Raw genomic sequence first — 13644 nt, 5'->3', positions numbered from 1 at the left:
CACGGGCTGCACAGGAAGGACGCCACTAGAGTGCCACTGGTGTGAGGTTCAAGCCAGCTCCATGGTGTGTGAACGATCCTTAATTTGTGTGTTTGCATCTTTTCTTGAAACAAATTATATCATAACCTGTGTCCCCATTAGCCCACCATGATCAAAATTCCATCCGTACATCCTGCATGAACACCCCAAGGGGAAGAATGGTATAGAAATTGTGGTATATAGAATATTCCAGAATGTCTCAGTTAGGGTTTTACTGCTGTGAGCAGACACCATGACCAAAGCAACTCTTTTAAGGACAACAGTTAAAGGGAGCTGGTTTACAGGTTCAGAGATTCAGTCCATTATCATCATGGTGGGAACATGGCAGCATCCAGGCAGGTATGGTGCAGGAGGGGCTGAGAGCTCTACATCTTCATCTGAAGGCTGCTAGCAGAAGACTGGCTTCCAGGCAGCTAGGACAAGGGTCTTAAAGCTCACACCCACAGTGACACACCCACTCCAACAAAGCCACACCCACTCCAACAAAGCCACACCCACTCCAACAAGGCCACACCTCTTAATAGTGACTCTCTGTGCAGAGCATGTACAAACCATCACACAGGAGAACGTCAATATCTTCAGTGCGGTACCAAGGGGCAATTTGAGATTTGGGAAGCTACTAGGTGTTCAGTTTAGATCAACATAGAAGATAGTTCAGGTACCCCATCTCCACCTCGGCCCTGTGAGTGTACCTCCAAAATGTCCCCTCAGTTCAGGTTCACCCAGCCTCCCTAACTGGTCTAGTTTCATTCTGTTACTGTTGCAAATACTATGACCAAAATTAATGTAGGAGAGAGGGAAGGGTTTATTTTACTGTCACACTGTATTCAGACAGAGAGAGTTCAGTGACCCTGGTCCAGCAGTGTAAGCCCCTTAGCTCTCAGTTTATAGGTCACTGTCCAATATTGAAGGAAGTCAGGGGAGGAACCCAAGGCAGGGACTTAGATCAAAACCACTCTCTGGCTCACCCTCGAGTCCACGCCTGGCTGGCTAGCTTTCTATGCAGCTGAGAGCCACCCACCAAGGTGGGAAGGCCTTCCTTCATCAATAAATAACCTAGACAGTCCACCATAGACATGAGCACCACAGACTAAGCAGACCTAGACAAATCTCTCAATCAAGGCTCTCCACTCAAAAGACTCAAGGCTGTGGCAAGTTGAAAATTAAGGCCAAGTAGACACCAGCCACCCTCTGTACCCTGGTCAATTCTGGAGGCTCGTGTGGTGCCGTGAAAGCCTCACAAGACTATAGCTATCCCCAGCTTGGTAGGTTGAAAGACTTAGGCATGGGAGGTAGACTCAGCCCATTCGAGTAGAGCTGGGAGCTTAGCCTGAGACTGTGCTGTCAGCCGGTCTGTACCGCCCATCCTCCAGAACACCCAGGTGAAGCAGGAGTCATCAGAAGTCGTGATAGCAAAACCCACAGCCATTACAGAGCAGTTCTATTAGTCGTTCTATTAGCAGAGAGACATCCCCTTAACTCCAAGTGGGATTCTTCATCTCCAGTCTAAGCTGAGGGCTGCAGCACCTTGCTGTGAGTGTCATAGCAAGATGATACTCTGGACCAGAGGAGGGCTCAGCCCCACAGCTGACACCCAGTCTAGTGTCTGGCAGGAAGGTCGCACTTTATTTAGACAGAGAGTTCAGTGCTCTTGGTCAAGCACTTCCCTGATCAATCTCCTGGAAGACAAGTACCCAGACAAAAAGGCAGTTGGGAACCAGCCCAACTCTGCAGGAGTCCCTGACAGACAGTCCTTAAAGCTCTGAGACCTGGTTCCTTGGCTCAGAGCACTGTACAGCATTGAGGAGTCTCAGCAGGCCCCAGGAAGGGATGAGGGATCGACTTCTAATCCCTTGCAGATGGCCCTCCTGCTGAGGGATCTTGGTCAGTTGGCTGTCCTCCCCAAGCCCCACGCCCTCGTGTCTGTGGACAATAAGAGCATCCCTAAGCCCTGGACTCAATGGCCAGCGCAGAGGGGGAAGAGAGAGAGAAAAACCACAGAGTGGCTGGGCCGAGTCTTTTGTCCTGCACAGCCCTGGTTCTCCTCTAAAGAATTTGTGATCCTGGTGGCTGCAGTTCGTGTTCTAATAAAACTTTGAACTCTTGTCTGCTGATGTCCTGTAGAAGCAGAATGTCGGTATGGTCTGAGATTTGAGGACATCATGCACAAGGTGGACAAAATTCAATTCAAGCATAGACTCCCGGGTGGGCTCAGCCTAAGATCTCCCTATATACCTTTCCAGCCATTTATTTATCAAAGGGTTTATTGGCAGCAACTCCTTCACATCTGTCACTCGACACCTTCCTTCCCTGTGTGATCAGATCAAACCGACTGGGACAAATCTCACCCCAGCCAAGAAGGGACAATGGAGACCAAACCACCAGATGGCTGAACAGAGAGGTCTTCAGAGGATATTGTTCAGAAAGACAGGGAGGAACTGTCAGATCAAAATGAAGTTACACTGTGCACAGTGGCACTTGCCTGTCATCTCAGTGTTTGGGAAACCAAAGCAAGGACGATTGTAAAATTGAGGTCAGACCCTGTCTGAAAGCCTGGGGCGGGAAAGCACAGTGATCTGTGTCAGCCCTTCCAAAAATAAGTCCAGATGAGACGTTACCTGACGTGGGTACCCAAAGTTACTGAAATGCTTTCTGACCTCAGACCCTATGTGCCTTCTCTTTGTATCTGTTTCAGATGCAGAAATACCTTGGAGAATTTAAAACTAACTCATAGCTGTTGACTGTACTCCGATGTGCACAATCATGTACTGGAAAGTTCTCTTACTGAGGAGAAGCCATTCTGCCAAACAAGTGTGTCCGTGTTGGAGGGATGTCACCCTCCCTGTGGCACGGAGCTCAAGTGTGTGCGTTTTGGAAGGATGCCGTCCTTCACGTGGCACAGAGCTCATAGATGTGAGTTACTAGTAGCCACCGGGGATTATGGAGGGCAGAAGGGAGGAAAAGTGTTTTCTGGACACAGCTGTACCCAGGTGTGCACATTAAGAACATCTGCACACATACGTTATTGATCTCGGAATATGAACACACGGTCAAGGGCTGGCAGCGTTTGACCATGGCATTCCTCCTCATCCTCTGACAAATTTAAAGGGGAAAATTTAAACGTGTCTCTCTCTTCCCCAAGAACCATCAATCAGAAAACACGAACTCAGTTCTGAGGAAGCCAGAGCAGGAAGCCTGAGTGAATAAAGGAGACCCAGACACAAGAGCATTATGGGAACTAGGAGGCCCTCCAGAGGAAGTGCTAGGAGGCCTCTCTGACCCTGGGGACTTGGACAAGACACCTTTGAGACATTCCAGAAAAAATGTTCACTCTCTCTGTGCACCAGGCACTTGGTAGCAATCCTTTCTAAGGTCTGTGTCAAGACTTCCCCAACAATAGGGGGGCTATCAGTGTCTCTTTATTTTACAAGTGAAAAGGTGAAGCTCAGAGAGGCTGAGTCACTGACTCCAGGTCACACAGCTCAGAGTTGCAGGACCAACGTGACTGAGGACTACACCTTTTACCTTTATACCTTGAACACCCTGAGCAGAAGCAGTCTACACAGGACCAGTTTACCTCCTTCAGACACTCAGACCCAACTACCATAAACAGAACGCATGCATATCCAGTACGGTTTCTGACTGTAAGAGCTTTGCCGAGCCGAAATGCAGCTAGCAGCATATCTTGAGAATTTTGGCTTTATACATTTCATTCTTTTGGGTCGAGGAGACTGAGCTAAGACACTGGTCTGAAGCTTCTGCCTCTACTTCCCAAATACTGAGCCACAGTCCCTGTCCTGAGGGCCGTTGACTTTGTTTCATTTTGCTGGGGCTGGAGAGATGGGTCAGTGGTTAAGAGCACTGACTGATCTTCCAGAGGTCCTGAGTTCAATTCCCAGCAACTACATGGTGGCTCACAACCATCTGTAATGGGATCCGATGCCCTCTTCTGGTGTGTCTGAGGACAGCTACAATGTAGTCACATACATAAAATAAATACATCTTTTTTTTTTAAAGTGGACTTTGCTGAGTGCACTGTGGTGACCCCTCACTGACTGGTCAGCCCCCTGCTCCTTGAAGGCCCTCCCGCCTCCCACTCTCAGCCATAGATGGCCACTGACCCTTTTTCTGAGGGGGTCCAGAATTTTGCCTGGTTTGGCGTTCATTGAAAATGAAGTCCTCTGCCTGTTGTATTGGTGGCTGCAATTTTCCATTTGGCGAGACAGTCCTGAGACTTGTCCCTTGGATGAAGGTGTTACTTGTTACCTGTAAAGATTTTTTTTATTATTATTTCATGGGGGCAAGGAGCATGTGTGCAGGTCAGAGGATGACTTTGTGGAGACCGTGGTTCTTCCTCCCCCCCACCCCCCAGCTCCTTGCCTGGGTCTCAGGGTAGAACTCAGAGCCTTGGTTTGGATAGCAAATGATCCACAGACCAAAGTTGCAATCCTCAGCTGACAGACTTCTGGATTGCCCTGTTAGGAATATTGCTGTCTTCTGTGCATGTGTGTAAGACAGGTTCTCCTGTGGTGGAGGTTAGCTTTGAACTCCTAATCCTTCTGTCTTGGCCTCCTGGCTGCTTGAGTTACAGACCTGCACCATCATGTCAAGATAATAGATTACTTTTGTTTCTTTCTTAAGTTATAAGAACAGAAGGGTTAATTTTGGCTCATGGTCCTGGAGGTCCAAGATAGAGGGGCCACATCTAACGCCAGCAACGCCTTCCTATGCATTCAAGTCCCCAGGCAGTGCAGAGTCACCAGGTGAGAGAGAGTGAGCTCTTGTCAGATTTTAACCCAGAATAAAAATTGAGTCTTTGCCTCTCTTGAGACGCTGAAGTTGCTGAACAACCTGGCTTGTGTACTTTTAACTATCTGTGAAAGTACAAAACTTTTCTCCACGGTGGCTGCTTTCATAACGATATAAGAGAGTCATTTAGAGGGCTTCTTCAAGTGAAATTTAATTGCTATAGTCCCTTTCTTCTTTAAAGAAGTCATGTAAGCATCAGTCTTCCAGGTTTCGCCCATTCGGCTGAGAGTAAAAACAAAGAATGGATGAGCCCTCTCATGAAACAGCCGCCAGCCACACTCTACAGTCCGGAAACTCAAAATCCTGGAAAGCCCTGAGAAAATGCATTCCACAAAGATCTGGCCTGAGGTCCTGAGAACCAGGCTGATGGACTTGGCAGGTCCCCAGCCCCGCCCACTCCGCTCAGGAGGCGGGACTTAGCCCGGGAAGCTGGGCCGAGGGGCGGGAACGAGAGAGAGCGCGCGTCTCCAGACGCCCCGCCCACTCAGGGATAGGCTGCTTCTGCAGAGGGCGGAGCTGTTGGGTGGAGCCCAAAAAAACCAGAGCTCTGCCGTAGAGCCCCGCCCACCCCACGCTCAGCTCCGCTCCCGGGGAGGACCCTGGAGAGGTTGAGGCGGGGCCTGGCAGGAGGTGGAGCTCGAGGCCCCGGCCCCGCCCACCGCTCTGTGCTGGGGCTGGTTCCTGAGTGGGCACCGATCGCGGCGCGCCATGGCCGGGCTCTTGGCGCTGCTTGGCCCGGCCGGAAGAGTGGGCGCCCGGCTGCGGCCCCCGGCCCCTTGGCTCCTGGGAACCGCCACCTCCTGTGCTCCACCGCTCTGGGCCGTGGCCTTGTCCCGCCCGGGTCCGGACGCCAGGCTGCTCCGCACGGCCCGCGGAGACTGTCTCAGGCTCCAGGTAAGGCTCTCTACACCCAGTCCGACCCTCATCCCCAAGTGACCGGAGCGCCGTGTCAGGGCCAGCTCCAATGGACATTTTTTACATTGCACCTGCCCTAAATGGGTCACCTCCGGTGTTCCGGAGTTCTCTGATACCTAGAATCCGAGAAAAATCTCTTTTAATTGGCAGCCGGAGAAACTGAGGCTTGGGAGTGGTATGGTGCGCTGCCCAAGGTCATGGAGTCGCCCGCCGAGCCCTGGTTTTGAAAGCCAGAACAGTGGCATTACCAAGCCGATCGCAAGGGGCCTGAACTCGATATGAACTTCCAAGCCGGCCCCTGGAGTTGTTCCTTTTGAAGTTCAGTTCAGGCCTGGGCACTGGGCCCAAGGGGCGGCATCGCGGGGTGCCGGTGCTCGTTGCTCCGCCCTTTTTATCTAGCTGGAGGAGCAGGCTCAGAGCAGGCAGTGCACCCCGTTTCGTTTCGTTGTGGTTACTTTCCCAGAGTGCTACGAGTGAAAACTAGCTTCCATTCAGACAGCCGCACATCTCAAGTAGGTCTCTTGAAAAAAAGTAGTAGTTTCGAGAACAGAAGCCTCAAGGTCTGGAGGAGTCTGGAAGACCACCGCCATGAATCAGGTAGTTCTGAGTACTGTCTGCTCCTGTAGCTTTTCAGTAAGTAGCCAAGGGGATTGACTGGTCCCTTTTCTTGGGTGCCTCTCACAAACATGGATGGACTTCCCCTCTCCTCTTCTGCCTGGCAGACAGGACACTGGGCTCAGCTCTGCTCCTGAGCACAAAGCAGGATGCTCAGAACGTACCTTGCTTCCTGGTGATTCTTCGGGGCATAGCATAGCTTCCTTCTCCTCCAGAAAGTCTTCCCTGACCAACGGTGGTGTTCCTCCTACCAGTCCCATGTCTCTTCTCTGGCGCCCAGATCTTTGCTGCTTTCACAATCTGGTACAACCTCTTGACTTGTTCTGCCCTGTTGGCAGCCTAACACTAATGCTAATCCTAACCCTAATGCTAATCCTAACAGTAACACTAACCCTAACGCTAATAACCCATACCCTAAAACTAACCCTAACGCTAATTCTAACCCTAAATGCACACTGTCTTGACAGGTGTGTGTTTACAGCAAGGGTAAGTCTGGTCTGAGCCTCCTAGGATCCATGTCTCTGCTTGCTAAGTCAGTCACTTTGATCAAATGCTATCCCCTTTTCATGTCTGTAAAATGAGATGTTACTAAGTAACATTTCCCAGAGGGTGGGTGAATGTGATAAGAGATAGCATGCTAGCTGGCATCTGGCACATCATGGGGACACTGCGATTGCTGTCATCCGTGTCAGTACACGCCGCCCAGGGCCTCCAGAGCCCAAGAGCAGAAGTTGTTCTGCTGCTGCTTGATACATAGAATCAGAGTGGGGTCAGAACCTTAACAGAAGGTTAGAACAAAAGACACTCCTGAAGAAGCCAGCCGTGGGGGAAGGGCCTGCCCCTGGGCCTCAGTCCAGCATCCCACTCCACCTCCAACCTGGCTGCCTACACTGGGAGGCCAGCTGGGGTCTCCAAATGTTCTAGACAGTAAATCAAGTGTCTTGAATGACAGGCCGACCTCGTGCCTACAGCAAGGACGACTGCACTGTGCCTGGGGGGGGGAGGATGCACAAGAAGCCTGCCCTTTCACAGCACATGGTTCAGGGTCACTTGGACCGAGGAGTGGAGGCCTCCCTTGTGACACCGAGGGGGGTGGGGCGGGGGGAGGAGCTCGTATGCAAGTGGCTTGCTGGCTTCCCTTATCTAATGAGCAGCATCCCTCCTGACTCACTCCTTGCTTGTCTAGGTGTGTCTGTCTCCTCCCAAATATTTCACTGTTCGTTCTCCTCTGCTCCCTAAAGTCGACCTCCTTAGAGGTCTGTCTGTCTGATTTTTGGCACTGTCCCCTGCTCTGGAACACTCTGACCCAGAGGAGATATAGAAGGCGCCATGCTGGGGCTGAGATTGGGCTGTGCCGCCCTGAGCTATGTGCTCCCCCCCCACGTCCCGCCCTCCCCCCCGCCCCCCCCGCCACATCCCTCCCCACCCCCATCCCTCCAACCCCATCCCCCCCACCCCGGGCTTTGCGGATCCTCTTCTGTTCCTGGGGATGCTGTGAGGATTCCGCGAACTAAGATCTCCATGGCCTTCGGAACACTGCCCGGGACAAAGTCAGCACATGTGGTGCTTATCAAATGAACCGGAGCACACCGCGGGATCAACGCGACCGACCTTCCCACCCCTTTCCTAATCCGGCTTCCTCTGGTTGTTGTGAAACACCGCCTCCTGTATTCCAAGCAGGCTAGCCTTCAACTTGAGAAGCTTGAACTTCTGATCCTCCTGCCCCCACCTCCAGAGGGCGGGGACTCTAGGTTTATATGGCCAAGCTGGGTTTATACTGTGCTAGAAAATCGAAGCTTTGCACATGCTAAGCCTTCTGCCGCCGAGATGCATTCCTGCCTGAGCGCTCAGCGGCGTGTCAGTGTCCCACGATCAGGGCGGTCCGGAGCCCTTGCAGGTAGCGAGCAGCAATACCTGTGGAGAAAGGGCGTCTGCCAGTGCCCCATTGCTTGCGCTCGCTCTTGTGAACGCCTTCGCTTTAGCTTCTTTAAACTAGGGCTTGGGAGAAAACTGCATGGTCCTTCACGTCCTGCAAGAGTGGTCATTCCTTACAGGAGAGACTATTCCAGAACATTCTGGCCCTGGAGGATAGGTAGAAAAGCTGCCACTGCTTTCTTTTAGTGGCCAGCCCTTGCCACGCCCCCTCCAGGAGGCATGCACGCCCCAACTGAAATGCTTACAGGGGCTCTGGTTCTTACTGATAAGGAATCCCCTCCCCTGGGCTGCAGATGGTGTGGCTAAGCAGATAGGACAATCTGCAGACCCTCCCAGTGTCTGCACCTCTGCTAGGCCAGTGTCAGTCAAAAAAGCCCATTGACACTTGGCCCAGGCAATCTCAGTTATGGCCCAGTCTCCATGCCCCAGAGCAGCCACAGCTGTCTTCTGCTGAGGCCCTCTTTGTCTCACACTCTCAGGTTTGGCAAAAGGCCTTCTGGCCCAGAAAGGAGATGAGAAGGGCAGCCAGACTTCCAGCCAGAAAATAAACAGCAGCTTCTACCAGGCTGAGGGAGCAAACATTAGAACCAAACATTTGTTTGCTTTGGAGAGGGGGGTAGGCTGGAGACATGGTCTGATGGTTTAGAGCACTGGCTGCTCTTGCAGAGGACCTGGGTTCAATTCCCAGATCCCACAGGACAGCTCACAACTGTCTGTAACTCAAGTTCCAGAGGATCCGAGGCCTTCTGTCCTCCAAGGACACTAGGCACATTCATGGCACACAGATATACACACATGCAGGTAAACACCCATACCCGTTAAACAAATAAATATTACAATTAGAGAGGGGGGCCTTGAAAAACCTAATGGAGGTACTGCTTGGTTAGGACTTGAAGGCTACAGTGAGGGGACTCCTGAGGGAGGTAACATTGGCATTTCTGTCCGACATGTGGGATGGACGAGGACACACTCCATCCCTGTAGCACCCCATGTGTTAGCAGGGCCAGGACAGAGGCCAGGTGAGCCAGGGCTTTCTTCTCTAAGTTAGTGATGACTTTCCAGGCACCTCCAGAAATGATGGCCTTCAGGCCTTTTCCCAGATCTGCAAAAATCAAAATTGGGCTCCCAGGCCTAGGTACAAACAGAAGAGCCCTCTAGCTGGCCACCGGTGAGCCACCGCAGAAAGCAGCACTGGTGCACCTGGGGCTGGCGAGGGACACGGGAGGGAGGGTGCTGAGCCTTATCCCACAAGTAGGAAGTGAGGACCCAGAGCTGCAGCAGGTGGCTGCCCCAACGGGTAAGAATAAAGCCCTTTGGTTTAAAGCATTTTCCTGGGGGCGGGGGGGCTGTACTTTGTCTAATCCAAGTGTGGCTGGGATCCCTGTTTTCTGTCCCAAACTTCGCAGACTCAGAAGATGATCCGGTCCATGTTAAGGTCGCCACATGTGACCAGCAAGATGGCTTGGCGGGTACCCTTCTTGCCTTGCACACCTGGCAACCCTATTCCCGCTGTGTGATTTGAATGAGAATGTCCCCACAGGCTCTGGCATTTAAAACACTTGGTCTCTTTTGGTGGCGCTGTTCGGGGTTGCAGCCTGTTAGTGGGAGTGGCCTTCGGGTTTGTGCTCCTGCCTCACTTCCGGTTTGTTCAGCTTCCGGCTCTCACCACTAAGTCTGCCACTTGCTGCCGAGCCTTCCCACCAGGATGGGCTCATCTGTCTGGAGCCGTGGGCCCAAGCAAACACTTTCACAGCGTGCTTTTGGTCATAGAGTTTTATTACAGCAGCAGAAAAGTAAATACACAGACACGAAGGGAAGAGAATCCACTCAACAAAGTCGTCCTACTCCAAGTACAAACTGTGACGCAAATGCATGTGCGCGCGCACACAGACACACACACACACACACACACACACACACACACACACACACACACGGATTGCTACAGTGTGGCTAATTTCTTTCCACACCCTGGTCAGTATTTTGTCCAGGAACCAGCCTGCCTTACCGTGTTTCCGGTCTCAGTGAAGGCGCATGGCTTTTGGAGCTCCATCCTGTTCCAGCCCTACTCCCCTCCCGGGATAGTGCGGACCTGGAGTTGTGTGCTCAGTCCACAGATTCTTCGGATGGTCTGAACTGTCACCTTAGCCACTTTTCTCGTTTCTATGACCAAATATATTGTGCAAAAGCAACATCAGGAAGGAAGGGCTCATCGTGGCCCAGGCTTTGAGACTACTCCATCTTGGTGATGTCATGGGGGTGTTGAGCAGCCAGTTCAATTGCATCTGCAGTCAGAAAGCAGAGAGATATCAACGCTGGTGCCCGGCTAGCTTTCTTCTTTGTATTCAGCACCAGAGCCCTGTGCAGGGAATGGCGCCTCCTACATTCATGGTGTGTCTTCCCTCCTCCATTAACCCGCTTGGAAATACTCTCGCAGACCTACCCAGAGGTGTCCTGAAGTTATTCTGATCAAGTATCACACTTTTGCCCTTGATAGCAAACCTGTGTTGCTCCTCTGGTGCACAACACATTTATTAGCTCCCCTGCTAGAGGTCAGAAGTCCAAACCTTGCCTCACTGGGCTCAGGTCAAGGTGACAGCGCAGGTAGTTTGCTTCCTGAAGTTCCAGGGCGGTTCCTAACCCTGCAGAATCCACATACTGCTTCTCGTAGCTTCTGATTTCCTCTTGCCCCACCCCTGGCCACACACACATATCAAAGGGCACCTAACGCCCCCTCCCCTTGGATTCCAATTCTGCCTGCTCCTTTCCCTTCTAAAGACCCTTATATGTTTTCACTGGGCCACCCAGTCAAATCCAAGTTACCATTCCCATCCCAACATCCATGGCCAGATTCCATCTGCCAAGTCCTTCTGAGCTGGGAAATGACCCGGACATCTCCCGGGCCACTCTTCTGCTAACCTAGTTGGCTTCGTGGGAGTGGTGGTAACTGACATCTGAGTAGGGAGGCAGGGGTTCACAGGTCAGATAAGGGTAAAAGTCAGTGACAGCTACCAACCTGACTTCCCCTTCATCCGTGCCCAGGCGTCCAACAGAACCACTGAGCCAGGAAGCGGTGCCACCAGCACAGAGAAAAAGCTAAGCAAATCCCAGCAGCTGAAGAAGGTTTTCCAAGAATACGGGGCCGTGGGCGTTTCGCTGCACATCGGGATCTCACTGGTCTCCTTGGGGATATTTTACACGATTGTTTCCAGGTACGTTTTCGATGGTGTTCATTATCGTTTGTGGCTGGGTGTGGTAGCTCACACTTTCGAGTGCTTGGGAAGTGAGACCAAAAGTTCCAGGGCAGCCTGGGCTTCAACCAGAGGCATGTCTACAAACAACAGGAGGGAGGGAGGGAGGGCGGGCAGGCGGCCATGCTGGGGGTGCAGCCCAGTGGGTAGAATCACTTGCCCTGCGTTCACAAAGCCTTGAGTTCCATTCCTCAAACAGCATCAGCCACACCTGTATCCCAGCATTCAGAAGGTGGAGGCAGGAGGGTCGCACAGTTCCAGGTCATCCATTCTCGGCGACATAGAATTTGAGCCAGCTTGGGCTCCATGGGACCCAGTCTCAGAAGCATTTTTTCATTTCGTTTTGTTTTCCTGCTGAAAGGGAAGCTAAAGTGTGGGTGAATTTTGTTATCATTGTTTTGGGGTTGGGGATTTTGTTTCACTTGCTGAAACAAACTACTCACCTAGTTCCTTGTATTATTCTGTATTTTAAAAATATAGTCCATCTGGGCCAGCAAGACGGCTCAGCGGGTTAAACGCTTGCCAAATAAGCCTGACAGCTTGGGTTTCAGCCCTAGAACCCACAATGGAAGGAACTGACTCCTGACCTCTGACCTCTGCTGCCCTCTGACCTCCACACACAGGCCATGGCTCCAGCATCACCCACACACATGATGATTGTAAGGGTTTTTTTTTTTTTTTAAATAAAAGGTAAAAATACTGTTAACAACTCGATTCCTTCCTTTAATCCCTGCTGTAACGTTTTGTCTCTCCCCCCCATCCCTCTCCCCACTCCTCCCCCACCCCCAGTGGCATAGACATGTCTGCAATCCTGCTTAAGGTCGGCTTTAAGGAGTCACTGGTGCAGTCCAAAATGGCAGCCGGCACCAGCACGTTCGTGGTGGCCTACGCTGTCCACAAGCTGTTTGCGCCCGTGAGGATCAGCATCACCTTGGTCTCCGTGCCCTTCGTCGTCAGATACTTCCGCAGCGTCGGGCTCTTTAAACCTCCAGCCGCCAAGCCTTGAAGCCGGTTTCTTCTCATCTGCAGGATTTGGGTTGTTTGCAAGGTGGTTTTCGGTTTTTTTTTTTGTTGGTGGGGGGAGGGAAGGTCAGCAGCTAATTGCTATGTTCCCTATGGGTTGGTCTGACTTTTACCAGCGAACATCTGGGGTCTTAGTTTACTTTTTTTTTTTTTTTAAATGCTGTTCCTCACAGAACCACCATGTATGTGACTTAAAATGTCACCAAGGCATCAAAATGAGTTGACAGCCAGGCCTGGTGGTGCAGGCCAGTAAAGCCAGCTGCTCTGGAGGCCGAGGCAGGAGTTCAAGGCTGCTTTGAGCTACTTAGTTTAGGGTCAGCTTAACAGTCTGTAAGACTGTGACTTCTTGTTTACCTGTGAAGAGAGGGCTGTGGTCATTAGTCCTAGAGCCCTCACCTGGCACAGAAGACGGCCCAAATTCAATCCCCAGCACAAAATGGGGACTGCCTGCAAATTGTTCCTCTAGGTCAGTGGGACAGAAATGCTATCTGCAAAGCCCCCAGGGGGGGCTAACCTTTGCTTAGGTTCTTAAAAAGCAGTGGTTAATTTGCTGGCTTTTCAAAGCCTGCCTCCTCTGGCAGCAGCCTGCAGTTTAATATGCAGTGTTCAGCAGACAGTTGCCAGCACTACAATTAATGAGGTGAAAATTAGCCCTCCATAATCATGATCCACATTAACATCAAACCCTTGACATTCAGAACACTTGCTTTGAGGGAAGCAGACCAAGGACTTCCCGTGTGCTTCATCAACTCCAGAGCGTCTTCGAGGCTGGATGGGATGGGACTGTATGTGAAATTTCACTGACAGTGGGCAGTATTGTCAAATAGAGAAATGCCGCCCAGCCGTAATGTCATCACTGGACTCCTGATGCCCATATTCTGGGGCCCTCAGATACTGACATAGATGCTAAAAGCATCCTAGCTTTCTTAGACAATCCACTTAGGAAACTTGAGGCATTCCAGACCTGATGTGTTTACAATGGACCACTGAATTTTTTAATTGAATTAATCGGATGCAAAAAAATATTTGTACCACTTCGGGGGTGGGGAGGGATATT

General features: G+C 51.4%; 1 protein-coding gene across 1 annotated transcript; it reads left to right on the top strand.

Annotated features, from left to right (window-relative positions):
• Window positions 1-5499: 5499 nt before the first annotated feature.
• Window positions 5500-12638, top strand: Fam210b (family with sequence similarity 210 member B). Its single transcript, XM_032904723.1, has 4 exons — window positions 5500-5742; window positions 9011-9024; window positions 11367-11525; window positions 12354-12638. Exons 1-4 carry the CDS (start codon window positions 5557-5559, stop codon window positions 12568-12570), a joined length of 576 nt encoding a protein of 191 aa, XP_032760614.1. The 5' UTR covers window positions 5500-5556; the 3' UTR covers window positions 12571-12638.
• Window positions 12639-13644: the final 1006 nt, after the last annotated feature.

This window comes from Rattus rattus, chromosome 5 (assembly GCF_011064425.1).
Source record: "Rattus rattus isolate New Zealand chromosome 5, Rrattus_CSIRO_v1, whole genome shotgun sequence".
NCBI classification, from domain to species: Eukaryota; Metazoa; Chordata; class Mammalia; order Rodentia; family Muridae; genus Rattus; species Rattus rattus.
Note: the sequence above shows the minus strand (reverse complement) of the source record. Positions and strands in the feature narration are given on the sequence as shown.